The 26835-nt window shown below is 42.5% G+C and overlaps 1 protein-coding gene and 2 long non-coding RNA genes across 8 annotated transcripts in view; 1 reads left to right on the top strand and 2 right to left on the bottom strand.

Moving 5' to 3' along the window:
- LOC127534393 (uncharacterized) overlaps positions 1-14034 on the bottom strand; it is a 238381-nt gene extending 224347 nt beyond the window's left edge. Inside the window, exon 1 of the long non-coding RNA XR_007942505.1 lies at positions 13616-14034. This is a non-coding gene — a long non-coding RNA (uncharacterized LOC127534393). The remainder of the gene's footprint in view (positions 1-13615) is intronic.
- LOC110966929 (uncharacterized) overlaps positions 1-16917 on the top strand; it is a 52119-nt gene extending 35202 nt beyond the window's left edge. Inside the window, exons 4-8 of one of the 3 annotated variants that reach the window (XR_007942480.1) lie at positions 14571-14736; positions 15353-15670; positions 15922-16288; positions 16428-16505; positions 16592-16917. This is a non-coding gene — a long non-coding RNA (uncharacterized LOC110966929). Of the gene's footprint in view, positions 1-14570; positions 14737-15352; positions 16289-16427; positions 16506-16591 lie in introns of all 3 variants that reach the window. The other 2 variants (XR_007942481.1, XR_007942479.1) reach the window with 2 other exon arrangements.
- Positions 16918-23743: 6826 nt separating this feature from the next.
- Positions 23744-26835, bottom strand: part of LOC110971246 (rho guanine nucleotide exchange factor 10-like protein) — a 133006-nt gene continuing 129914 nt past the window's right edge. For 3 of the 4 annotated variants that reach the window (XM_051949344.1, XM_051949345.1, XM_051949347.1), the window contains one exon: positions 23744-25467. In XM_051949344.1, the coding sequence (XP_051805304.1) occupies positions 24866-25467 (602 nt within the window). In that variant the 3' untranslated portion in view covers positions 23744-24865. The remainder of the gene's footprint in view (positions 25468-26835) is intronic. The other variant, XM_051949346.1, reaches the window with a different exon arrangement.

Raw genomic sequence — 26835 nt, 5'->3', positions numbered from 1 at the left:
CTCCAAAGGTGTTTCAGAGAATTTGACACTACATCCAACCAGCCTCACAACCACAGAGGCTGGTTGGTTGGGGGGGAGGTGGTCCACTCCTCTTCAATGGCTGTCTGAAGTTGCTGGATATTGGCAGGAACTGGTACACGCTGTCGTATATGCCCATCCAGAGCATCCCAAACATGCTCAATGGGTGACATGTCCGGTGAGTATGCTGGCATTGCAAGAGCTGGGACGTTTTCAGCTTCCAAGAATTGTGTACAAATCCTTGCAAGATGGGGCCGAGCATTATCCTGCTGCAACATGAGGGGATGTTCTTGAATGTATGGCACAACAATGGGCCTCAGGATCTCATCACGGTATCTTTGTGCATTCAAAATGCCATCAATAAAATGCACCTGTGTTCTTCGTCCAGAACAGATGCCTGCCCATACCATAACCCCACCGCTACCATGGGCCGCTTGATCCACAACATTGACATCAGAAAACTGCTCACCCACACGACACCACACATGCTGTCTGTCATCTGCCCTGAACAGTGTAAACCAGGATTCATCCGTGAAGAGAACACCTCTCCAACATGCCAGATGCCATCGAATGTGAGCATTTGCCCTCTCAAGTCGGTTACGACGACGAACTGGAGTCAGGTCGAGACCCCGATGAGGACGACGAGCATGCAGATGAGCTTCTCTGAGACTGTTTCTGACAGTTTGTGCAGAAATTCTTTGGTTATGCAAACCGATTGTTTCAGCAGCTGTCTGAGTGGCTGGTCTCAGACGATCTTGGAGGTGAACATGCTGGATGTGGAGGTCCTGGGCTGGTGTGGCTACACGTGGTCTGTGGTTGTGAGGCTGGTTGGATGTAGTGTCAAATTCTCTGAAACACCTTTGGAGACGGCTTATGGTAGAGAAATGAACATTCAATACACAAGCAAAAGCTCTGGTTGACATTCCTGCTGTCAGCATGCCAATTGCACGCTCCCTCAAATCTTGCCACATCGTGCTGTGTGATAAAACTGCACATTTCAGAGTGGCCTTTTATTGTGGGCAGTCTAAGGTGCACCTGTGCACTAATCATGGTGTCTAATCAGCATCTTGATATGGCACACCTGTGAGGCAAAGGAGAAGTGCTCACTATCACAGATTTATGAACAATATTTGAGAGAAATTGTGATATTGTGTATGTGGAAAAATTTTTAGATCTTTGAGTTCATCTCATAAAAAATGGGAGCAAAAACAAAAGTGTTGCATTTATATTTTTGTTGAGTGTATATAATATTTGAGATTGTGTAAAATTTTATTTGTGTCTGAAAAACATTTTTCCGCCACTGTAGTTCTCAGGCTACTCCATATCTTCCTTATGTCTTCTTGTCTTGTCTTCTCGTCCTTCAGCTCCTTCTTTCTCTTCTTCAACTCCCCGTCTCCACTGCTGAAGGCAACCTTTTCCTGTTCAGTGTAGCTTTGATGTCACTTAGGGCCTGTTTTTCAGGAAACGGAACACTGCCTTGCTTGTGATCATGCTGTCCATGTAGAAATGATCATAGTCCATAATGCAGTCCAACAATCAATCTATGTCCTCCCCATTTGCATTACAGAGAATATTCCAGTCTGTCGTCTTGAAACATCCCTTCAGAGTTTTCTCTGTATCCTGTGGTGGCCACCTCTAAACAGTTTTGGTGATTGCTGGTTGCTGCTGGACAGCAGGAACATACATATGTTTAAGGTGGACCTGAGTGTGGCTTGACCTGCCCAAAAGAGGGAGAACTATTAACTTTAGAACACAACGGGTTGAGTGTTTTGATGTCCCCGGTGTTGCAAATAACAAGCTCTTTGAAGGGGGGCAAAGCTACATGTATGATTGATATGATTAAAATCACCAGAGATGAAGGCACTAGGTTGAAGTGTCCGTAATCCTGCAGTCATGGATGTAGGAACAATCAGCCATAACAGACTTGAATACAAAAAAAGAGCAGATTTTCATTTATTTACAATCCTCAGATTGAAGACAGGGTCCACTGTAGTCAATGGAGCAAATCAAAGACATTAAAGCACCATGCCAGATGTGACACCTTGAAAAAAAAACACCTTCCAGGTGTGTCAAGATGGTGTGAAGTTTGTGTTTCCAGGAAGAGATCCCAGAAAGTAAGGCTTCCAGAGGATGTTTCAGAGCACATTTCCAGATGAGGATACCTGCCATGTGTATTTATATACACTTTCTCTGGTCAACACACACACAAATAAACTCCATCGACATCTGGAGTGCATGGCATACATTATTTCGGACACTACAGGTGTATATAAAGTGCATTAAAACCTGCACCAATGAGAAACTAAACATTAACTTACCAAACTATCAGAGTCCTTTTAGTGGCTACTGGTAGAATCAGCCGAAGCGCCACAGTGACATCACTTCACTTTGGCCGTGCTAGGAGCTGGCGTCAGGCAGGAATCCTGTGATCAGGTACAACTACTCAAACTGAACAGAAAGCCCCGCCCAGAGCCTTTTGATTGACAGCTCAATCAAAATAAAAGCAAAAGTGAAATGGAAAAACCAATGACAAAAGGAAAAGGCAATGACAAAATGGAAAAATAAAAGGAAAAAAGAAAAAAAAGGGAAAAGCAAAGAAAAAATTTTACCTTTTTATTTAGTTATACATTTATTTATTCTTATATTTATTCCTCTTTATATTTACAAATGTATTTCCTTCTGTTTAACAGACTTGTTTATTTCTCTTTATATTTACACATTTATTTCCTTATTTATTTATTTTTATATTTACACATATATTTCCTTATTTTTTTTAAACAGCTTTATATTTTATTGTGGCACTCCTGTGACTCCATATGCATCCTCAGTCACTATCAGGACTACAAAAGACAAAATAGCCACCAAAAACACCTGATGATTATTGACGCTGCGGGAAGTGGGGATCAAAATCTTGATACCATTATCAAATTAAAAAAGCAGTTGTCCTGCCCTCTTTCTATGACAATGTCGCAACTTACACCAAAATGACATCCAAACAAAGAAAGACTTTCACTGTCTTAGAGTCAACTATTATTTTTTTTGTTTAAAGGAACTACTGAACATTAATGTCAATAACCTCTCTGCAATCACGTAGAGAGGTTATTGTGCACCATGATCTTTCTGTCAATCAATTATTTTATTTGTACATTTATGTGTCAAATTACGAATTTAACAATGTCTGATGTTCATATAAGTATATTTAGAATTCTTTTGGTCAACTGTTCACCAGTAGTGCACACATACACACGTGGACAAAATTGTTGGTACCCCTCAGTTAAAGAAGGAAAAACCCACAATTCTCACTGAAATCACTTGAAACTCACAAAAGTAACAATAAATAAAAATTTATTGAAAATTAAATAATCAAAATCAGCCATCACTTTTGAATTGTTGATTAACATAATTATTTAAAAAAACAAACTAATGAAACAGGCCTGGACAAAAATGATGGTACCCATAACTTAATATTTTGTTGCACAACCTTTTGAGGCAATCACTGCAATTAAACGATTTCTGTATTTGTCAATGAGCGTTCTGCAGCTGTCAACAGGTATTTTGGCCCACTCCTCATGAGCAAACAGCTCCAGTTGTCTCAGGTTTGATGGTTGTCTTCTCCAAATGGCATGTTTCAGCTCCTTCCACATATGTTCAATGGGATTCAGATCTGGGCTCATAGAAGGCCACTTTAGAATAGTCCAACGCTTTTCTCTCAGCCATTCTTGGGTGTTTTTGGCTGTGTGTTTTGGATCGTTGTCCTGTTGGAAGACCCATGACCTGCGACTGAGACCAAGCTTTCTGACACTAGGCAGCACATTTCTCTCCAGAATGCCTTGATAGTCTTCAGATTTCATCGTACCTTGCACACTTTCAAGACACCCTGTGCCAGATGCAGCAAAGCAGCCCCAAAACATTACTGAGCCTCCTCCATGTTTCACCGTAGGGACAGTGTTCTTTTCTTCGTATGCTTGGTTTTTGAGTCTATGAACATAGAGTTGATGTGCCTTACCAAAAAGCTCCAGTTTGGTCTCATCTGTCCAAAGGACATTCTCCCAGAAGCTTTGTGGCTTGTCAACATGCATTTTTGCAAATTCCAGTCTGGCTTTTTTATGAGTTTTTTTCAGCAGTGGTGTCCTCCTTGGTCGTCTCCCATGAAGTCCACTTTGGCTCAAACAACGACGAATGGTGCGATCTGACACTGATGTACCTTGGCCTTGGAGTTCACCTTTAATTTCTTTGGAGGTTGCTCTGGGCTCTTTGGATACAATTCGAACGAGCCGTCTCTTCAATTTGTCATCAATTTTCCTCTTGCGGCCACGTCCAGGGAGGTTGGCTACTGTCCCGTGGGTCTTGAACTTCTGAATAATATGAGCCACTGTTGTCACAGGAACTTCAAGCTGTTTAGAGATGGTCTTATAGCCTTTACCTTTAAGATGTTTGTCTATAATTTTTTTTCGGATGTCCTGGGACAATTCTCTCCTTCGCTTTCTGTTGTCCATGTTCAGTGTGGTACACACCTTTTCACCAAACAGCAGGGTGACTACTTGTCTCCCTTTAAATAGGCAGACTGACTGATTATGAGTTTGGAAACACCTGTGATGTCAATTAAATGACACACCTGAGTTAATCATGTCACTCTGGTCAAATAGTTTTCAATCTTTTATAGAGGTACCATCATTTTTGTCCAGGCCTGTTTCATTAGTTTGTTTTTTTAAATAATTATGTTAATCAACAATTCAAAAGTAATGGCTGTTTTTGATTATTTAATTTTCAATACATTTTTATTTATTGTTACTTTTGTGAGTTTCAAGTGATTTCAGTGAGAATTGTGGGTTTTTCCTTCTTTAACTGAGGGGTACCAACAATTTTGTCCACGTGTGTATAAATGGTGGGTCTGTTGTAATATTTTGAAGCCATTTAAATCACGAGAAAATATGTGAAATGTGAAAAGTGTAACTGTGAGGGACATCTGGATATCAGCCCTTCCAGAAATTGTACTAGACCACTTCCTGAGTTAATGTCATACAAAAGTACCTGTAGCTGTCGCACAGGATTCTGTTTCTGTGCGTCTAGGGGTCTCAAGGTGGCAGACCTGATCAACTCCAAGTGGCTCACTGGACCAAAGTTTTTATGGGACAGGGAAATTGTCACGAACCAACATTCCCCAGTGCTTCTCATAGGTGACCCAGGGGTAAAGGTCCTGAAGACAAATACCCTTCAAAACGACAGGCTTCTTGACAGGCTCTCAAGATTCTCGGACTGGAATACAGCCCTCAATGTTGTCACACAGATTAAAAAGTTGATCTTTAAACACTGTCCCCAACTGTTGGAGCATCTCTGGAGGATCTTCAGAGGGATCTGGAAGAAAGGGAAAGTACCACAGCAGTGGAAATATACAGAGGGAGTGTGGATCCCCAAGGAGGAGAATGCAAGGGACATCGAGCAGTTCAGGACAATCTCCCTCCTCAGTGTTGAATGCAAGACCTTCAAAATCATTGCCAACCGCCTCATGGAATTTCTCCTCAAGAACACCTATATTGACACCTCGGTGCAGAAAGGAGGAGTCCCAGGGGTCCCAGGGTGCCCTGAACACAATGGACTGGTTACTCAACTGATCCACGAGGCGAAGGAGAGTAGGGGGGACTTGGCTGTGCTGTGGGTGGACCTTGCCAACGCTTATGGATCAATTTCACACAAGCTGGCAGAATTGTCCCTGAGCAGATACCATGTCCCTGAGAAGGTCCACAATCTCATCCAGGACTATTACAGCAACTTTAGTCTGAGGGTGTCCTCTAGGACTTCGACATCGGAGTGGCATCGTCTGGAGAAAGGCATCATCACCAGCTGCACGATCTCTGTGTCCCTGTTCGCCCTGGCCATGAATAGGCTCGTAAAGCCTGCAGAAGTGGAGTGCAGAGGCCCTTTATCAAAATTGGGCACCCGACAACCACCCATTAGAGCATTCATGGACGACCTCACGGTAACCACAACATCAGTGCCTGGATGCAGATGGCTCCTGCAAGGTCTTGATCAGCTCGTTACTTGGGCACGAATGAGCTTTAAGCCTGCGAAGTCCAGGTCCTTTGTCCTGCATAAAAGAAAGGTAACCGACCATTTCCGCTTCACTCTGGGAGACACGGAAATCCCATCGGTGTCTGATAAACTAGTGAAGAGCCCAGGCAAGCTCTTTACCTGTGACCTGAAGGATACTGCTGCATGTCAAGCTACCAGCGGGGACCTTGTCACATGGCTCACAGCTGTGGATAAGTCGGGCTTCCGGGGAGGTTTAAGGCTTGGATATACCAGCACAACATCCTGCTCTGTTTCCTTTGGCCTTTGCTAATCTATGAAATCCCAATTAACATTGTGGAAGGCTTTGAGAGGAAGATCAGCCAGTCCCTGCGCAGGTGGTTGGGCCTGCCACGGAGCCTAAGCAGTATCGCGTTGTTTGGGCACAACACCAGCTGCAGCTCCCCTTCAACTCCTGACAGAGGAGTTCAAGGTTTCGAGAGCCCGAGAAGTCCTGATCTACAGAGATTCTGCGGACAAAAAGGTCTCCTCAGCGTGTAGAGGTTAGAACAGGAAGGAAGTGGCGTGCCCATGATGCAGTGGAGCGGGCAGAGGCGAGGCTGCAGCACATCCTGGTGGACAACGTGGACTAGGGGTCGAGCTGGACTGGGTAGCAACCCAAGACCATGCATCAGCCAAGTGAGAGGGAAGGAAAGGCGTAAGCTTATCCAGGAGGAGGTTCGTGCTGAGGTGGAGGAGGCCTGCTTCAGCAGAGTGGTGGGAATTAGCAAACAGGGGGCCTGGACCAAGTGGGAGCATATAGCCAGCCGTAAGATCACCTGGGCCGAACTCTGGAAGGCCGAGCCACACAATTTCAAGTTATTAGTACAGTCAGTGTATGATTTTCTCCCAAGCCCTGCCAACCTGTTTACCTGGGGCTTGACAGACTCACCTGCATGCCAGCTGTGCCAGAAGAGAGGATCATTAGAACACATCCTCAGCTGTTGCTCAAAGGCCCTGGGAGAGGGCAGGTATCGGTGGCGCCATGACCAGGTCCTGTGGGCAATAGCAGACATCATCTGCACTGGCATTAACAACGGCAAACTGCAGCAGCCAACCAAGAGCAGGATTGCCTTTGTTCAAGCAGGAGAGAAGCCTCAACCTTCCAAGAAGACCCAGGGGGGCCTTCTTACAACATCAAAGAACTGGCAGCTCCTGGTCGACCTGGGGAGACAGTTGAGGTTCCCGGACATCATTGCTTCTACAACACTCCAGCCAGACACGGTCCTGATGTCCGTGGCCAGTAAGCAGGTGGTGTTCCTCGAGCTAGCCGTACCCTGGGAGGTCAGAATGGAGGAAGCACAGGAGAGGAAGAGGGCAAAGTACGCCGACCTTGTTTCTGAATGCTGGCGGAATGGATGGAAGGCCCACTGTGAACCTATTGAGGTGGGCTGCAGGGGCTTTGCAGGCAAGTCCTTGCACCGGGTCCTGGGGCTCCTGGGCATTGGTGGACTGCACAGACGAACAGCCATCAAAAACATCTTGGTTCATGGTGGCTCTGGTTGAGGAGGGGGGACACGTGGTGTAGTGCGCTACCTGGACACAAGTCAAGGCCTGATCATCCCTGGCTGGGTCGCCTGGGCGAGGGTGTCTGATGTAAGACCTGAAATATCCAATGACCCAGGTACATCACTGACGATGTGTCCAGGTTGCACCATAAGACGTATAATAGTATGAGTGGATGATATCGGCCATAACATTTGGTGGTGAAAAACTCCAATCTTAAACAGATCGTGTTGGTGGTAGTTGTTAGCCTACAAGAAAAACAACATGCATACGAAACACCAAACGGGCGCACTGAAATCACCACAAAATGGGCTGAGTGGAGCGGATGAGGGATGTAGAAACTCTAGAGAACAGGGTTCTCATGATAACCAACAGAAGCACTTCGATATGAGTAACAATCAGCTAAGGAGTAATAATGTGTAACAAATCATCTAGACATTGTAGAGGTTGCCTGGCCAGAATGGTCAAGGAAGGTGGTAGGCAGACAAACTCGGCAGACTTCTTTGAGTGACAAAGGGGTGCAGATTTTATTGTGCCGTGCTTCTCCATTTTTGTGAAATCAAAGTTACAAAACAATACAAATAATTCACAAAGAAAATTAACTTCAAAATAATCTTGTAGCTACACAACAGAAAAAAAAACTCACATTGTGGCAGCACATCCTCACCTCTCTCTTGAGGCAGCAAAGCTTAACTGCTTATATAGGGCTTCAAATTGACACTTATTCACCTGGATTCTACCACAATACAACATGGTGACCTACTGTTTAACCTAGCTGACTACAACTCGCTTTACACCACAACCATAGACACTACCAACCTCTACGAATGTTTAAATGATTATCTGCAAGGGTACATGTAAAACATTGATGCTGGATGCTTTGTAAAACAAAAGAAACATTAATCCAAAGAAAAGAAAACCCTCCACATGGTCTGGTCCAGTGATGTCACTCTGACATCGGCAACACTATAAAGTCAGGAAGTGGTGGGCCGGCCTCCTTCCAAACACCAGTTCCACATGATGAACCAGAACAAAGGAACACACAAAGGTAAGTATGAACAAAGAAACAAACAATTAATCAACATTTAACCTGTAACTTAATAAAGGATAACTGAAACTAATAATGGCTGTGCGTTTTCCTTTAACTCATGGATGTAAACTGCAACAATTAACACAAACAAATCCGGGATAGTAAGTGCTAAAATGTTACAATGGCATGGTTAAATTAAACGGAATAGACAAAAGATGCTAGTGTTGTGTAATGTGAATGTTTTAAGGGACAAGTGGTGAGGTGAAATGACAGTTCTCACCCACTTTGTCACACTCCCCCCCCCTTAAGGTAGTCACACCTCAAAGGAACGGGACAGGAAGTCAGCCACAACATTCTTGTGTCCTGGTTTATACTGAATCCTGAAACGAAATGGCTGCAGGGACAAATACCACCTCATAATTCTTGCATTGGAATCTCTCATTCTGTTCATCCACTGCAATGCCCGATGATCAGTCTCGAACACAAATTAATCCCCCATTAGGTAGTACTTCAGTGTGTCCAGAGCCCATTTCACTGCCAAGGCCTCTTTCTCAATTGTAGAATACCTCATTTCCCTCGGGAAGAGCTTGCGACTTATGTACTGGACTGGCCTTTGATCTTCTCCCTCACCCTGCAGCAGCACAGCTCCGAGTCCTACTCCAGAAGCATCTGTCTGCACTGTAAATGGACGGGTGAAATCTGGACACTGCAACACAGGCTCATTACATAAACAGTTATTTAAGTCAGCAAAAGCAGCATCACATTGTGGGGACCATTTTATCTTGGTGGGACTGGATTTACGGGTCAAGTCACTGAGTACTGCTGATCTGGCAGAGAAATTGGGGATGAAACGACGGTACCAACCGGCCAAACCCCGGAATGATTTTACCTTCTTCTTTGTAGTTGGAGGAGGATATGCAGCTCGGACTTCAATCTTACTCACCTGAGGGCGGATGCTCCCACCCCCAATGACATAACCTAGGTACTCCACCTCTGTCTTGGCGATGTGACATTTTGCGTGCGTTGATGACAAGTCCAGCTTTCAGGATCTGTTGGAGGACATCCGAGAGGTGTTGAATATGATCCTCCCAGGTCTCACTAAACACCACGATGTCATCAATGTAGGCTGCAGCATAGCCATCAGCTCCTCTCAACACTTCATCCACCAGCCGCTGAAATGTAGCTGGAGCTCCATGCAGTCCGAATGGCATTGTTCTGAAACGATAAAGTCCACTTGGGACCCTAAATGTTGTCAAATCCTTCGAAGACTCAGTCAGAGGCACCTGCCAATACCCTTTACAAAGGTCAAGTGTTGTCAGATATTTAGCATTTCCTAAGCGCTCAATCAAATCCTCTACTCTTGGCATAGAGTAGGCATCAAAAGCAGAAACAGCATTCAGTTTAGAAAAATTAACACAAAATCTCTGTCTTATGTCATTTTTCTTGGGAACCAACACTACTGGACTGCACCACTCACTCCTGGATGGCTCAATCACACCCATGGCAAGCATGTCCTCCACCTCCTGCTTCAAAGCAGGCATCAGCTTTGCCGGAACTCTGGAAGTGGTATCCCTGATGGGTTGCTGGTTGGGACAATGGAGACGTATCTCATGTTGAATGAGGTTTGTGCAATCAGGCTTGGTACTAAAGAGCTCCACAGGCAAAATGGCCTCTAGGTCCTTCAGTTGGTCTGGAGACAGATGACTCAGATCAGGCAGTGCATGTCCTTCAACTGCCGCAGGAAAAAACTGCTCCTGTGGTTCCTCCTCCTCAACCACAGTGCAAGCCCACAACTGCATTGCTGATGCAGGTTTATCCAGCCATTCCTTCAACAATTTCACATGGAAAACCTGATACTTCTTACGACGATCCGGCATGCTGAGTTCATAGGTGACTGGACCTACTTTCCTGTTGATCACATAGGGCCCCTGTCACTTAGCTAGGAGACTACTCTCCGATGTTGGGAGGAGAAGTAGAACATTCTGTCCTTCCTGGAAAATCCTCTGGCGACCCACTCTGTCATAGTTCTGCTTTTGACGCTGCTGAGCACTGATTAAATGTCTATTGGCCAACTCTTGGTACCGCTCAAGCTTGTCTCATCTTTAATACATATGAGAGAACATTACACGTTTCCTCTGGTTTTGGTCCTTCCCAGGCCTCTTTCAGCACATCCAGTGGACCCCGTACTGCATGACCATACAGAAGCTGAAATGGAGAGAAACCAGTCGATGTTTGTGGCACCTCTCTGTATGCAAAGAGGAGAAATGGAAGCCATTGGTCCCAGTCAGCCCCTGAGTCTTCCACAAACTTCCTCAGCATGGACTTCAAGGTTTTGTTAAAGCGTTCAACAAGACCATCTGTCTGTGGGTGGTAGGGACTGGTCTTGACCCCTCTGATCCCCAGCAGTTTGTAAACTTCCCTCAGAAGGTTAGACGTGAAGTTGGAACCCTGATCAGTGATTATTTCTTTGGGAATCCCAACCCTCGAAAACATTTGGATAAGGCAGTTTGCAATCTGACGGGCCTTAACCTTTCTCAGGGGAAACGCTTCAGGATATCTTGTAGCATAGTCACACACTACTAAAATATACCTGTGCCCTGCACTACTCCTCTCCAGTGGGCCTACAATATCCATGGCGATGCGAGAAAAGGGGGTGTCTATGACTGGCATGTTAATAAGTTGAGCTCTGTCACTTTTATTTCCAGGAGCTGTCAACTGGCATTGAGGACATGATTTACAAAACTGAACCGTGTCAGCATATTGCTGTGGCCAATAAAAACGAGTTAACATTCTGGAAAAGGTCTTGAATTGTCCTAAATGACCTGACCAAGGTACAGAGTGTGCTAGCTGCAAGACTATGGGCTTCAATCTTTTGGGCACCACCAACTGGTCTCCCACCTTACTACGGCAGTACAATTGGTCATCTTGTAAGAGAAAAAGCTCCCTGACTTTCTCAGTGACCTCCATTGAACTAGGGACACATTTTGCAAATAAGGGTGTTAAAGATGGGTCCTGCTTTTGAAACTGAACTATATCGCTAGGAACAACCATTAGGTCAACCCCGTCTGGTTCTGGAACCGATTCAGTGATCCTTGTCCCCCTCACTTTATCCTGTCTCCTCTGTACTCTGCTCTTCTTTGCACAAAACTGTTGGGCTCCCTCAACCTCAGGAACATCACAGCCTGCAAATGGTAACTCATTCCAGTCTAGACCTGGCTCTCCTTGGTGCTCCCTGTGTCTAGACCTGGTGACTGCCATCATAGCCCCACATGGAACACAGATATCCTTTTCCTCACCCTTTGAAATCAACTCTCGAAGGATGGGAAGGTCCCAGCCTAACACCACTTGGTAAGGAAGTTTGCTCATTACTCCCACTGACAGTAAATACTGTTGACCCTCCACTGTAATATTAACATTAGCTAAGGGGTAGTCTACACTATCACCGTGAACACACCAAACCTTCATTTTACCACTGCATGTGAAATCTCTAGGGAGACAGTCCTGCCTGACAAGGGTACGGCTACTACCTGAATCTAACAGAGCAACACAAGGCTTTTCCCCAATAAAAACACAAGTAGTGCGCTCGTGATCCGTAGGGGATGCCAAACTCTCCGTTCCATCTCCCTGATAATTCACAGACTCCACTGAGCAGCACAAATATGTTTTACTAATTGACTGCCCCGGACAGTCTGCTTTGAAGTGACCCGATTGACCACAGGAATGACACAATAGGGGTCCTCTCTGTTTAAATTCCCTCACTCGACTGCTAGTTGTACTTGGGGAACCTTGTTTTAAGTTTCCGAATCTTTGCCCATTCCCTCCCACAGTCTTACTCACTGACACAAGAACTGGAGTTGTTCGAGGAGGGATGTAACTCTTTAGTGGGCGCCGGGCCACAAGGAATGCTTCGGCCATCTCTGCTACTTTCCTCGAAGAATTTGGGTTACGTTCTTTAACCCAGGTGCGAAGATCTGGACTCAGGACTCTCAAAAACTGCTCCATCACAATAGCATCTCCAATTTGCTCCTTTGTTTTTTGTCTTGGCACCATCCACTTGTCATACAGGTCTTTCAGGCATGTTTGTAGCTCTCTGGGGGTCTCTTCCTCCTCTCTTGTAGTAGAACGGAACCTTAATCTATAAGTCTCTATGCTTATTTCATATTTTTCAAGAATGGTTTTCTTTACTATTACATAGTCCATAGGCTCATCGATGTCCATAGCTACATATGCCACACGTGCCTTACCATTGAGTAGCGGCGCCAGATGAAGTGCCCACTCCTCCCTTGGCCATTGGCATGCTGTAGCAATCCTTTCAAAAGTTGTAAGATAATGCTCAATGTCTTCTTCCTCCTGATACGGCTGCATTTTCGGACCTTTCCACCCAGGGACCCGTACTGGATTAGAAGAATGGCCTGCTGAAGATGTTTCCAAGTAGTCTTGTCCCTGCCGAACACGCTGGTCTGCGGGCTGCTCTGCACTAGATCGAAAACTTCTAGATCCAGTTGCTGCACCTTCCAACAGCCTCTGGTATTCCTGGTGTTCTGACTGTACCTCCATCTGGAGCTGGGTGAACTGGTGCTTGACTCATCTCCAGCGGTCTTCCTGGTGTAGGGGTACTACGTTATGATTTATAGCTCTCATTATCAATAATTGGGGCACCACCCTAGATTCTTAGGGAAATAACAAATTTTAATAAAAAATTAATATTCATAAAAATTTTGATCAATCTCATATCAAAAAGTCTTGAATCCTCGGTTAAATTGACCACATTCTACACAAAGAAACACTTAAGACTGTAGTTTGATCTAAAATGAGGTATTTATTAACTATTATATGAAAATAATGACAAGTGAACTATATACAATGTAGATATGGGGTGTGTGTGTGCGTGCATGTGTGGAATGTGGGAGTGTGTGAGTGGTGTGTGCGTGTGTGAGAGATGTGGAAGTATGTGTGAGAGAGAAGGAAATATGGTGAGGATTAGCCAGAGCTAACCTGATGAGGTAACCGGTAATTTGGATTAAGAATTCTAATGATTTGTAAAAGAATAAATTGATTAAATGAATTAATTGACCAAGCGGTTAGTACATCACCCATAGAATGGAATCAGAGCAAACTCAGCTGGAGTTATTGAAGTGAACCGTCATGGGGCTGGCACTTGCGGGCCTTCAGAGAAGCAGCACAACGGTCTGGTTCGGAGCGGTGTGTCGTCGTTATGGCCACGCTTGGATGTCCTGCCGCGGGTTGATCGATTCTATGCAAATGGACCTGATCCAGCAGGTCTCCGGAGTTCTCAGCTGAGTGTTGCTTGGCTTAAAAATGATGGTTCTCAGGCTTTAGCCAAGAAAAACGAGAGGGGTCTGGCTGCAGACCTCCACTCTCAGGACCCTTCCTTGCAGACCTGCACTGTGAGGTCCCCTCCACTCTCAGGACCGGAAGTTTATTCGACGGAAGCACGTATTTAGCGTTTCCCATGTAAGCACGTATTTAGCGTTTCCCACGTGAAGTACAGAGACAACAAAGTGAGTAAAAGTCAAGCGACAACTTTTTGTTATACGAAGAAACAGAAACAGCCTTTATTCACTAGAACATTACGTTTGCACACGATACATCACCCTGTTAAATTATATTAATTTGAAAGAATCGAGTTTTGGACTTTAGTTTGTAGCGTTGTTATCGTAGTTAGGCTAATGGTGGCTAGCGCTAACCAGGTTGATTCACTCCGTTGATTAGCCTCTAAAGGCAAGCGGTTGATAAGTAACGTTATCCATGATCACTACAACGTTAACTGGTTTCCACTGTATAATAACTTGGTGAAGTCGTCTTGTGCACGCGATGGTGCTCACTAAAATGTGCTATTGTCCTGCTAGAAGACCAAAACAACTGAGTCACCATATATATTTTTGTATAATTTTGTTTGACTTATTACGACATAATTTTTCTCTTGCAGATGCATATTTCAGTCCTAACAGCCGGCAGCACGCCCAAAATTGAATGCTGCAAGACATGCTGCAAACAAGTCCACTGTCCGCTGTGCCTAAAGTTTAAACCTGCCGAACTGTCCAAGCTGCAGAGCCACTTGGAGGCACACAAAAAAGGTGGCATTTCATTTAAAGGTAAGCATAATGTACTTGTCTGTGTGTTCGTATTCTTAAGTATGACACAATGCTACTGAAGGTTTTGGTTTGGCTGGTAAAAGGGGAATGATCTACCCTAAACGGTTATAGAGAGTCATTTTCATAAAAGAAAAAGTTAAGAATCAGATTCTCTGCTCTGCAAGTCAAAATTTACGTGAGTTATGTGAGCCAAATGATTATCAGAAAATGAAAAGTTGAAAATAGGATAATTGTGCTTTTATTGTATTATGTAGTGTTGTAAATGTATTATGTATAGAAATGCATTCTTTTGTTTTTGCTTCTTTTTTTTTTTTCTTTTTTTTTTCTGATTGTTGAATTTAAATTATTGTGGACCTATGGTGGGAGGGAGTGGACATTGATAAGTTCTCTGAACTTTTTCTGCTCCTTTTTTTGTATTGAACTCGCCCTATTAACTCAACAAATGTCTACTCAAAATAAACAAATAAATAAATAATATAAATAAAACTTCAGAATGTTGCTGAAATGGGGTGTGAGTGTACACCCACACCCAAAAAGAGAGTATAAACAGTACTTATAGAGTGTACTTGTACATTGGTCCTTAACTGAGATGTTTTTTTGCACGATTTTATTCTAGATAAAATTATATGCAGATGTGGACTGAACTGCAGGGATCAGGGACACTACCATTGTCCTGTGTGCAGTAAAACTGTTTTGAGAAGGACAGACATGACCAAACACTTGGAGGTTTGCCAGCGTGCCATGACTGCTGCCTCTCCAGAAAAGACCTCTCCTCCTACCCACAAAAATGGTTGTTGCTAGAGGTACGGACCCGTACCCGTAGCCTGTGGACTACGGATACGGCACTTGCCATTTGCCAATCAGATACGCAGGATCTGGTCACGTGACTCCCGGTAGACGCTAGCTGTACGGACCCGTAGCATCGGTACGACAGGTACGGACCCTAAACCTGACCCTAACACTAACCCTAACCTTAACCTTTGCTTACCTTTCAACAGTTTGCAGTGGTTAGCAGCTTCTTGACTCGCGAGACTCGAGTACGGGTCCGTATCTGTCTGGCAAATGGAAAGTGCCATACCCGTAGCCTGTGGGCTACGGATACGGACCCGTATCCGTAGACACTACCCACAAAAATACAGCTGCAGAGTCCACCTCGGTCTTGATGCCGGATCTCTCCTCTTCCAGTTCACCTTCAGCAGAGCAACAAACCTCAACTGCCACACCTCTGTCCACGCTCCTGCAAGCCACAGTCTCAACCTCTCAAGATTTGCAAGATACAGCTGCAGTGCCCTCCTTGGTTTTACCTGCTGCCACAGAGAAAAGACGTTCAAGATTATCCCTGAAAAAGGATAAATGCCCTCATTGTAACCAGACAATCTACAAAAAAAAATGGTCACACATATCCAGAGAAAACACAGTGGAAAATCAAAGGACATAAACGTTAAGAATCACTTCATGAGTGTCTGTGTCGATGCCACCAATGGCATTTCTGCAGTGCAGAAAACAAGGCATGGGTTTTAGACTGAAGCAAAAACTGGATGACATGACTGAGGTCAGTTTGCAGTCATTTTTTCGCAGTCTTTATTAGTTGTTTTCAGTCAATCTTATGTCAAGTTTCCCATCCCAGGACATGGTTTCTAAACTGACTTTGTGACCTTTGCTTGTATTTAATGCAAAATAATACTTTTTAGGCTGAGGAGAGGAAGAAAATGTGCCACCAGGTAGAGACAATGGAACCAGCTCACCAGGTGGAGACAACTGAAGAAGAGGTAGGCCTCTCCAGTTCCATGTTGTTAAATTTTGTGAGATGATCTTTCATGCCTTGACAAAAAGCTGACACTTTTTTTTTCTTTAGACCAGTATGGTGGGCCAAGTTGTGGCCCACTGCAAACAAGCAGCGGAATGGGTGCAGGGGAACCCACAACTGTTTACAGCCAGGGTGGAGATGCCAGAAATTTGAAACATGGACAGCAGATCTATTGAGGAGGCTCAACAGCAACTGGCAGACTTGTTCGATGCCACCCAGGACATTGATGATGATGAGAGAGAATTCATTCTGGAGCCCTTCAAGTTTTTCTTTTACAACATTGAGGATATGTTTGTCTTCTGTGAAGAGGTTATGGATAACCGACGCTACATGGCATATTGTGAATTCAAAGACAAATAAAACGTTTGAAAGTTTGTTTTGTGTCTCCTGTTTTCTCCTGTAACAGAGGTTATTGGCTCTCTGGGTCATGTAACTAGGTATTCAGTAATTCAGTGAATTGAATACACAAAACTTAATCAAAAAATTAATCAACCCTTACATCCTCCATTGGCAAATCCATGTGGTCTGACAGCACAAGGTAAGAACACAGCACAAACAATATTAAGTAATTATTAAATGAATTATAATGAGAAGAATATGAATAATTGTAAACATACTATATACCTATATAAAAGAATGGAGTAAATCAATGTGTAAATGGGTCAAACAGTGGAGGAGGCTACATTTTCAATGATAAATAATAGTATGGTAACAAAGAACAGTCAGCAATAGGTTGGAGTGTGGAAGCATTATACCATCACACATTAGGGTGCATTTACACAGATGTATTGTTTCAAAACGAATATGAGGTGCAAACTAAACTAACAGCTGTCCTTTTAGCCAATTAAATCAAAATACTGTGGCGTAAAATAATGCAGTAATGAGAAATAATGTTTTAAGGGGATCATAACAATAGCTGTACTTCTAGTTTGCATTAATTATCAGCAGAAAAACTCGGTCGTGCCGTTTTTGATTTTCTTGCATTTTATCCATATTTTAACTGGAAACATAGTATTTTTTAAAATCTTAATCGAACATGAATACACATAAATAATATTTTCATATTTAGACATAAAATAATGCCCACGGAAAACTAGAAAACATGTAGGCTTCTGGTATACTCGCTTTTAAATCATATTTACATTATATACATATAGTATATTCACGTGGGAAACGCTAAATACGTGCTTCCGTTGAATAAACTTCCGGTCCTGAGAGTGGAGGAGACCTCACAGTGCAGGTCTGCAAGGTTTTATTTTGAAAGGCTTCGAAAAAACTTCCGGTCCTGAGAGTGGAGGGGACCTCACAGTGCAGGTCTGCAAGGAAGGGTCCTGAGAGTGGAGGTCTGCAGCCAGACTGTCTTGAGAAAAATGGGTGTTGATGAAAAACTGTCAAAATTAAGAAAAATAAATGCTGGTTCTGAATCGGTTCTCCAGATTAAACGAATAAAATTCGGCTTAACGTGAGCAAAATGTCTAGACTAATGTTCCAAAAATATTGAGATAAATAGTTAACAAACTTAGATGGTGAGGGAATTTCAAAGATAGGAAAAAACGCGCTTTAGGTAAGAAAACAACGAGAATCTCTGTCATGGATTCCTCAGGTAGTGAAGAAAGGGAAGAGCGGGGTAAGAGTGGTAAGAGCGCCTGATGTGGCCTACGGCTGAATTTATCTGTGGGTCCAGCTAAGGGGAGGACCTGGGCGGAGAGAGAGAACTTTTCGGCGCGAGTCTCTGGTGGAATTTGGAATCTCTTTGTTCTCACAGAGTAGAGAAGAAAGAAGAATGCAGAATGGATTAAAATATGATATTAAACGTGCAAAACACGATCTGTCTATCTCACCATATTCAGTTGTGTGAAAGTGAAACACGTGTAGATTAATACATATGTTCATATGATGTGAATTATTTCATTCATAACTATATGTTTATGTTTATGACATTAAAAATATGTATCACAGTGAAAATATAACAACAAGTCAGAGATTTGGTCACAGGTAAATACAATGGTGCATATAGAAATATTAATTTGGCAAGTGTTTTTATTTAAGTTCAGTTCCAGTCTCTTTGTTTCAGTCAAAGAGAGAGAAAGGGTGACTCCAGCCTTCAGCCATAAAGTTTTACGACTTGTTATCTGATCTGTGGAATGCAGAGACGTCTCCGGCTGAGGGTCTCCTAAAGCTGAAAAGGGATTTTAGCATGAAAGTTCATTAAACAAGACATCCATAGCATATAATTGAAAGTCATTGTCTTTTAAAGAGGAAAAGTTATTCCAGGGGTTTAAATGTTCACATGAGCTCCATCCTTCTGTGAATGAAAACCTACAGAAATACAAATGTCTCAATCTTCCTATAGAGCTGGGTGTTGGTCAGTGCTGGAGAGGGACAGCTTGTCTGAGTTTTGATCAGCTCAGGAATTCCAGGGCCTTTGCAGTATTGCTACACTGGCGTTGTCTGTCCTGCTCCCATTTTCTGTCTCGTTCAGCTTGCTGTTGCATTAGGCCTTTTAACAGGTTTGAAAGCTCATTTAGGTCATGTGGCTCAGTAGATTGCTCACCAGCTGCCCCTTGTGGTTCTAGTGCCTCTGGTGCCTGTTTTCCTGCACTGTCCATTGTCTCTTGCTGCTTCTTTGATCTCGTTGATTTCTGCATTGTTGTCTCCTACTGGCCTGGAACCACCACTGCCACCATATGTAGAGGTTGCCTGGCCAGAATGGTCAAGGAAGGTGGTAGGCAGACAAACTCGGCAGACTTCTTTGAGTGACAAAGAGGTGCAGATTTTATTGTGCCGTGCTTCTCCATTTTTGTGAAATCAAAGTTACAAAACAATACAAATAATTCACAAAGAAAATTAACTTCAAAATAATCTTGTAGCTACACAACAGAAAAAAAAAAAAACTCACATTGTGGCAGCACATCCTCACCTCTCTCTTGAGGCAGCAAAGCTTAACTGCTTATATAGGGCTTCAAATTGACACTTATTCACCTGGATTCTACCACAATACAACATGGTGACCTACTGTTTAACCTAGCTGACTACAACTCGCTTTACACCACAACCATAGACACTACCAACCTCTACGAATGTTAAATGATTATCTGCAAGGGTACATGTAAAAACATTGCTGCTGGATGCTTTGTAAAACAAAAGAAACATTAATCCAAAGAAAAGAAAACCCTCCACATGGTCTGGTCCAGTGATGTCACTCTGACATCGGCAACACTATAAAGTCAGGAAGTGGTGGGCCGGCCTCCTTCCAAACACCAGTTCCACATGATGAACCAGAACAAAGGAACACACAAAGGTAAGTATGAACAAAGAAACAAACAATTAATCAACATTTAACCTGTAACTTAATAAAGGATAACTGAAACTAATAATGGCTGTGTGTTTTCCTTTAACTCATGGATGTAAACTGCAACAATTAACACAAACAAACCCGGGATAGTAAGTGCTAAAATGTTACAATGGCATGGTTAAATTAAAACGGAATAGACAAAAGATACTAGTGTTGTGTAATGTGAATGTTTTAAGGGACAAGTGGTGAGGTGAAATGACAGTTCTCACCCACTTTGTCACAGACATTCAAATTCTTTTATTGATTAATCAAAGGACATTTTATTACACTTTGATGATTGCCTTAACAATAGAAACATATGAAAAGATAGTAAAGTAGGCACGTTTTTGACAAATGGCCTATCAAGTTTCCAAAATTACGCTTTTGTATGTTACTTTTTGATGGACAAAAGTGAACTTTTTTTCCGTCAAAAGTAACATACAAAAGTAACATACATAAGCGTAATTTTGGAAACTTGTCAAAAACGTGCCTACTTTACTATCTTTTCATATGTTTCTATTGTTAAGGCAATCATCAAAGTGTAATAAAATGTCCTCTGATTAATCAATAAAAGAATTTGAATGTCGAGATGATTTGTTACACATTATTACTCCTTAGCTGATTTTTACTTATACATGTGAATGTGTGTGTGTGTGTGTGTGTGTGTGTGTGTGTGTGGTAAACAAAATAGTATGAAATAAGTCAAAACATGTTTTATATTTTAGATTCTTCAAAGTAGCCACCCTTTGCTTTGATTACTGCTTTACACACTCTTGGCATTATCTTGATGAGCTTCATGAGGTAGCCACATGAAATGGTTTTCCAACCAAGAAGCAGTTCCCAGTAATGCTTGACTTTTTGTCTTCACTCTGCGGTCCATCTCATCCCAAACCATCTCGACTGGGTTTAGGTCAAGTGACTGTGGAGGCTAGGTCATCTGACGCAGCACTCAATCACTCTCTTTCTTGGTCAAATAGCCCTTACACAGCCTGGAGGTGTGTTTGGGGTCATTGTTCTGTTGAAAAATAAATGATGGTCCAACTAAACGCACGTAGAGACCATCCGTTCACCTTTTCTGCGTTGCACAGACATGGGACAGACAAAGATCTTCAGTTTGCACTCATCAAACCAAAGCACAGATTTCCACTGGTCTAATGTCCATTCCTTGTGTTTTTGGCCCAAACAAATCTCTTCTGCTTGTTGCTTTTTCCTTAGGGGTTTCTTAGCAGCTACTTGACCAAAAAAGCCTGGTTTGCACAGTTTCCTCTGAACAGTTGATGTACAGATGTGTCTGCTACTAGAACTGAGTGTGGCATTTATCTGGGATCTGTTTTAGCCAACTATAGACCCATATCCAACGTCCCTTTTATTTCTAAAGTCCTTGCTGCAAGTGTAACCCTCACTTTTGCTTCTAACACCTTAAGGTGTAATTCAGGTTTGGAAAGGAATTTTGTTCAGAGTACATTCACCCCAAAAACACACAATGACAACAAATTGTAATTTTTCAGGAAAAAAAAATTGAACCTACATATAAAGTTTAGCTCATGAATGACGAAACGACCAAAATGTATCCACTGACAGTTCACAATAATCACACCTGAGTTCAACAACAGTTTCAAGGATTTAAAATGTCTTTGTTCCCCCACAACTGGTTGGCCAGGTAAGTCAAACCCAAACCAATGGGCAACAAAACAAAAACAAAACAAAAAAATATTGAGTGCACTCAGAAAATCCTACTGCCCCCTTATAATGAACGTCCGATGAGATGGTCTGAGGCGATGGCCGATCCCAATGTGATGGAGATGGAGATGTGGACGTGAGTGGACATCAACACACACTGGCAGATGGATAAAGATCAAAGTCCCACTCAAGAGAATCCCCCCAAAAAAACAGTATACACTGATGTGCAGGACAATTACTCATGTTCATAATAACTGTCCATTACATTCACTTAAAAAAAATTGCCATTCTGTCAGTCCTTTCTTAGCTCATAACAGGCTGTACATATAACAATACAACTTCTAGAAAATCACAGATGAACAATATAACCTTTTGAATTTAAATACATTCTTCCCTCAACCTACAGTCGATTATGCAACACATTTTGCAGTTTAACACATTACAAACACTCACTCACAGTCCAGCTGCATAAAATGTACTCTAGCGTTTGAACATATGCGGCATCTAACTAGTCAGCGATCCTTCATTTTACACGGTAAATTGCTCAAGTAGCAACCACAGTAAACACAAAAAACAGTTAACAAATATCAGTGGAAAACCATTTAATTCCTCTCAAAGTTATCCCGACCATTTTTTAGATATACTAAGAGGCTCATATTTCCCGTTTCAAGCTTCACTTTGCTAGCATTAGCATGCTACGGTAAAACCTTGAAGAGCACCAGAATATCGATTTCTATGTGGTTTATAGACGTAATTTCTGCAGTTAACTTAAGTATCAACATACCTCTTTTGTGGTTTGTTAAATCCAGCTCTAGCTTGAGCGTAATGTCCACACAGGACTGGGTGCAGGCAGGAGAAAGAAAAGATGGCATATTTCCGTAAGGTGGCCAACCCTAGCACTTTTTGCGCACTAGAAAACCTATCAAATTTAATCTTAGGGACAGTAACGACCTTCTACTACCACCTCGTGGCTAATGTAAGGTACTAATTCTTCTGAGAGAAAATGCAAGTTTAGGGACTAACCAGGGGTGAAAGTAGTTTTAAATTCTTGCCGGTACTATTACCAAAACCCTCATCTCGCTCTAACTTCATGCATTTTAAAATAGCAAAGTCAAAATGCAAGCAAATAAAAACATTAAATTTTACTATATGCCAATGGAATAGGTAGGAATTAAAAACACTTGAAAATACATAAACTTTTTGCTTTAATTGAAACACTGATAAATATCCAGAATACAATGCTCTAAGAACAGACATGAGGTCACGAGCAAACACTCAAAATGGAACTAAACATCAAAACACATCACCTAAAAGATTTTCCACAGAGGCCTAAACTAGTTATAGTAGTAGCAGTTAGTTTCTGCTTTTCTGTGGTAACCCATCTTCAGTGTGCCTGTCTTTTCTTTTAATCAAATAGGTTATTTTCCTCTGCATTATTACTTTGACAAAAAAATCTTGACTGTTTTGTAGTGCTTCTCTCCATTTTTACTTAAAATATGTATCTGTCGATGATAACCGTTGTAAATCCTGTTGAAAGTTTTTCAGCCAATCACAAGAACATGTGGAATTTCAGGTGTAATTTATTGCTCGCCCTGTCCTGGCGCAAGTGGCGCTTGTTGACGTCTATTGACTAGTTGTGAAAAATGTCCCAGTGCAATAAATCAAGCACACCTATTTGCTATTGGCTGCTACTGGCCATAGCGATCGCTGTGTTAAGGAAAGTAGGCACGCATGCGCACTCACGTACTGCTGAGTGAATGGTCGATAGCAGGCAGTCGGGCGGCGTACCGGTGGAAGAGAGGCTTACCACCACCTGATCTTTTGCCGGTACGCAGTACTGGACCGTACCGGCTTACTTTCACCCCTGGGACTAACTCAAAATAACTAAAATAACTCAAAACTCAAAACTCAAAACCTGAGGTTATCTACATCGTGAGGTTACACAAGCCAGTTATGTGACCATTAACACAGAAATGGTTTGAAGAGTTTCAATCATGATTTAGAATAGATCACAGTGCCGAAACAGCACTGGTGAAGGTCACCAATGACCTTCTTTTAGCCTCAGACAGTGGACAAGTTTCTGCACTTGTTCTGCTGTATCTCAGTGCTGCATTTGATACAGTGGATCACAGCATGTTATTACAGAGACTGGAACATGTTATTGGGATTAAAAGAACCATACCACATTAGTTTAAATTGTGTTTATTGAACAGATTCCAGTTTGTTCATGTTAATGATAATTCTTCCACCCATATCAGAGTTAGTTACGGAGTTCCACAGGATTCTGTGTTAGGACCAATATTATTTACTTTGTACATGCTCCCCTTAAGGAATATTATTAGGAATCACTGCATACATTTCCACTGTTATGCACCTAGCTATATTTATCTATAAAGCGAAATGAAACCAAACAATTAGCTAACCTCCTGGCATGTCCTAAGGACATAAAGAACTGGATGACTTGTAGTTATCTTCATTTAAATTCAGACAAAACTGAGGTTATTGTATTTCACCCTAAACACCTCAGAAATACACTGTCTTACCAGGTAGTTACTCTGGATGGCATTGCCTTAGCTTCCAGTTATGTTGTAAAGAACCTTGGCAATTTTTGATTAGGATATGTCCTTCAACACACATTTAAACCAAGTCTGTAGAACAACCTTCTTTCACCTATGGAATATTGTCAAAATCAGGAACATGTTGTCTCAGAGTGATGGTGAAAAACTAGTCCATGTATTTGTAACTTCTAAGATGGACTATCATAATTCCCTGTTTTTGGAATCTCCCTATTATACTCTTAAAAACCTTCAACTGATACAAAATGCTGCAGTCAGAGTTCTGACAGGAACCAGTAAGAGAGATCATATTTCTCCCATACTAGCTTCCCTTCACTGGTTCCCTGTTAAATCCAGAATAGAATTTAAAATTCTGCGTCTCACATATAAAACTCTTAATGACTAAGCACATTCTGAAGCAGAATGTGTCATGTCTGCCTGCAAAATCGGTAAAAAAGCCTTTGATAATCTTACCTTCACAGTCTGGCGTGCAATGTATAAAGTTGTTATAGGTAAAAGTCATTATGTATAACGTCTGCACAAAGAGCTGAAGAATGTTGGTCGTCCTATAAGATTCCTAGAGGGAGCTGCTTACTAAGTGTTGGTAGGCCTCTCATGTAATGGTACTCTTATTTCATCTTGCTTATGGTGTCATCTATCACATCAAACCACTGAAATGAAGCAGACAATTACAAAAAACATGGCTGTCAGGGGTGAACTTCCTTGACCCATCTAAATTTACAGTCTTTTCTGTCATTGGCTGAGATTGAGAGGGAACTGCCACACTAGTACTGTGTTTTCAGTGGAATCTGAATAGGTGCTTGCTGATGTTGGATGTCCTATCCTTCGATATCCTCTTCCACCAGAAAAGATGGCTATTGAGGTTACTTTGCTGCGCCTCACCTCCCCTTCTTTTCCCCAATCAACTGGCCGCCCTCTCACCCATATATCAGGGTCCTCGCTCACTTCATAGATGGAGCCATCCTCTGGACTGTGTTCGAAGGATTCTGGAGGGGCTCTGAGGTTTGCTAGTTCTGGCTGGGCTGTCAGCAGTTTCCCAGGCAGCTTGCAGGTAGAGTGGAGGTGGTACTGCAGCACCATTCCCCTAGGCTTTTCCTCCCTTGATGGAGGAGCTTCAGAATCGTGCAGACAGGTGCTCTTCTTCTTCTTCTGCCCTCCTTCATCTCCTCTGACATTATCTTCAACTGTTCCTCCTCCTCTGTCTGTGTTAGCACCCTCCTTCCTGGCATTGAGAATGGAACTGTGTTTAAGCAAATCAGAGGCCAGTGTGCTGCAGGCTGACACTAGGAAGTCCACTGGACCACAGTGAGCATTCAAAGATGTCATGCCTTTACCTGAGGGGTACAAGAGTCCTTAATGAATCCCCAAACCAGCAGATAGGAGGAAATAAATGACACAGATTAACTAGCAGATATTTGAAAGTAGGACTACAACTGATGACTGCTTTGACAATTGAATGATCTACCAGTTACTGAAATGAACAATTGACCATTCACATTATATACTGTACAAATATTTATTGGCTAAATTTTGCTATCAGCTCAAAAAAAAAATTGCTTGAGCTTGTTTTTGGCATGTACTAAGTGTAAAAATAGTAATAATGATCATTGTGTACTTTTTAATATTACCATATATGCATATTTTGTGATTAAAGTGAACTGTTGGTAAAGCACTGCAACTACCCAAAACAATCTTTAGTATACAGTGGTCCCTCATCTATCAAGGGGGTTATGTCCCTGACCATCCCGCAACAGATGAAAATCCACGAAGTAGCAGTGATATTGTAAGCCTTAAATATTTAAATATTGGTCGACTCCCCAGTCTGCAGGACTGCAGGTCAGGCCGGTTACAATTATTTTGCGTTGTTATGCTCATGTCTTTTGCTGTCTTCCATGCTGCATATCCACAGCATGACAGGACAGTTTTTTGCAAGTTTTATTTCACCACTCAGCACAACAAACATGGACTGTGCTCTTACCGACTCTTACCCACGGCAACGAATTTAATTCTCTGCCAGGGTGGGTCTAGTTACCCTCCATAAGGCTCGAGGCTTGATTCTCCTAAAACTGGCCGGACGAATCACCATGAAGTGTAGAGTCAGAAGGCGGGCGTAACTAAGTGACGACAGAGGCGCGACGATTCTGACAGAAACAACCGGAAACAACTAGCCAAGCCGTGCTAGACAACCCACGGCAACGAATTTAATTCTCTGCCAGGGTCGACAACAAAAACGACATCAGTCGTTGAGCTCCATTAGCACCGACTCTGAATAATCTTTCTGTTAACATGTCTGTAATATACTTGAGCTTCACCCATAGACTGTATAAATAAGGCTTCACCGAACTACTGTATCCTCTGATTTCCGGCGCTCTAGGAGCCTATTCGTTGTATACCTACCCAATTGCTGCAGAGTGATTTGATAGACAACCTTTTAGCCTGCCTCCCTCCCTGTCGAGCGTGCCTAGACCCTTGTGCCTTCAGAACATGGGTCTAGCAGGGCTAGGCTAACCGACTCTCCCACTGTACCACAATTAAATCAGCTGTACTAAAAACTACAAGAACCGACATCTGAGACATGAGCAGGGCAATAAGCAAATACAAAACAAAATATCTGACCAAATAATTTTTTAAATAAGATCCAAGGCACAACATAAATAAACACCAAAATAATAAACAAAATAAAGTAAACACAAATGAAGACA

Source organism: Acanthochromis polyacanthus, chromosome 6 (assembly GCF_021347895.1).
Source record: "Acanthochromis polyacanthus isolate Apoly-LR-REF ecotype Palm Island chromosome 6, KAUST_Apoly_ChrSc, whole genome shotgun sequence".
NCBI classification, from domain to species: Eukaryota; Metazoa; Chordata; class Actinopteri; family Pomacentridae; genus Acanthochromis; species Acanthochromis polyacanthus.
Note: the sequence above shows the minus strand (reverse complement) of the source record. Positions and strands in the feature narration are given on the sequence as shown.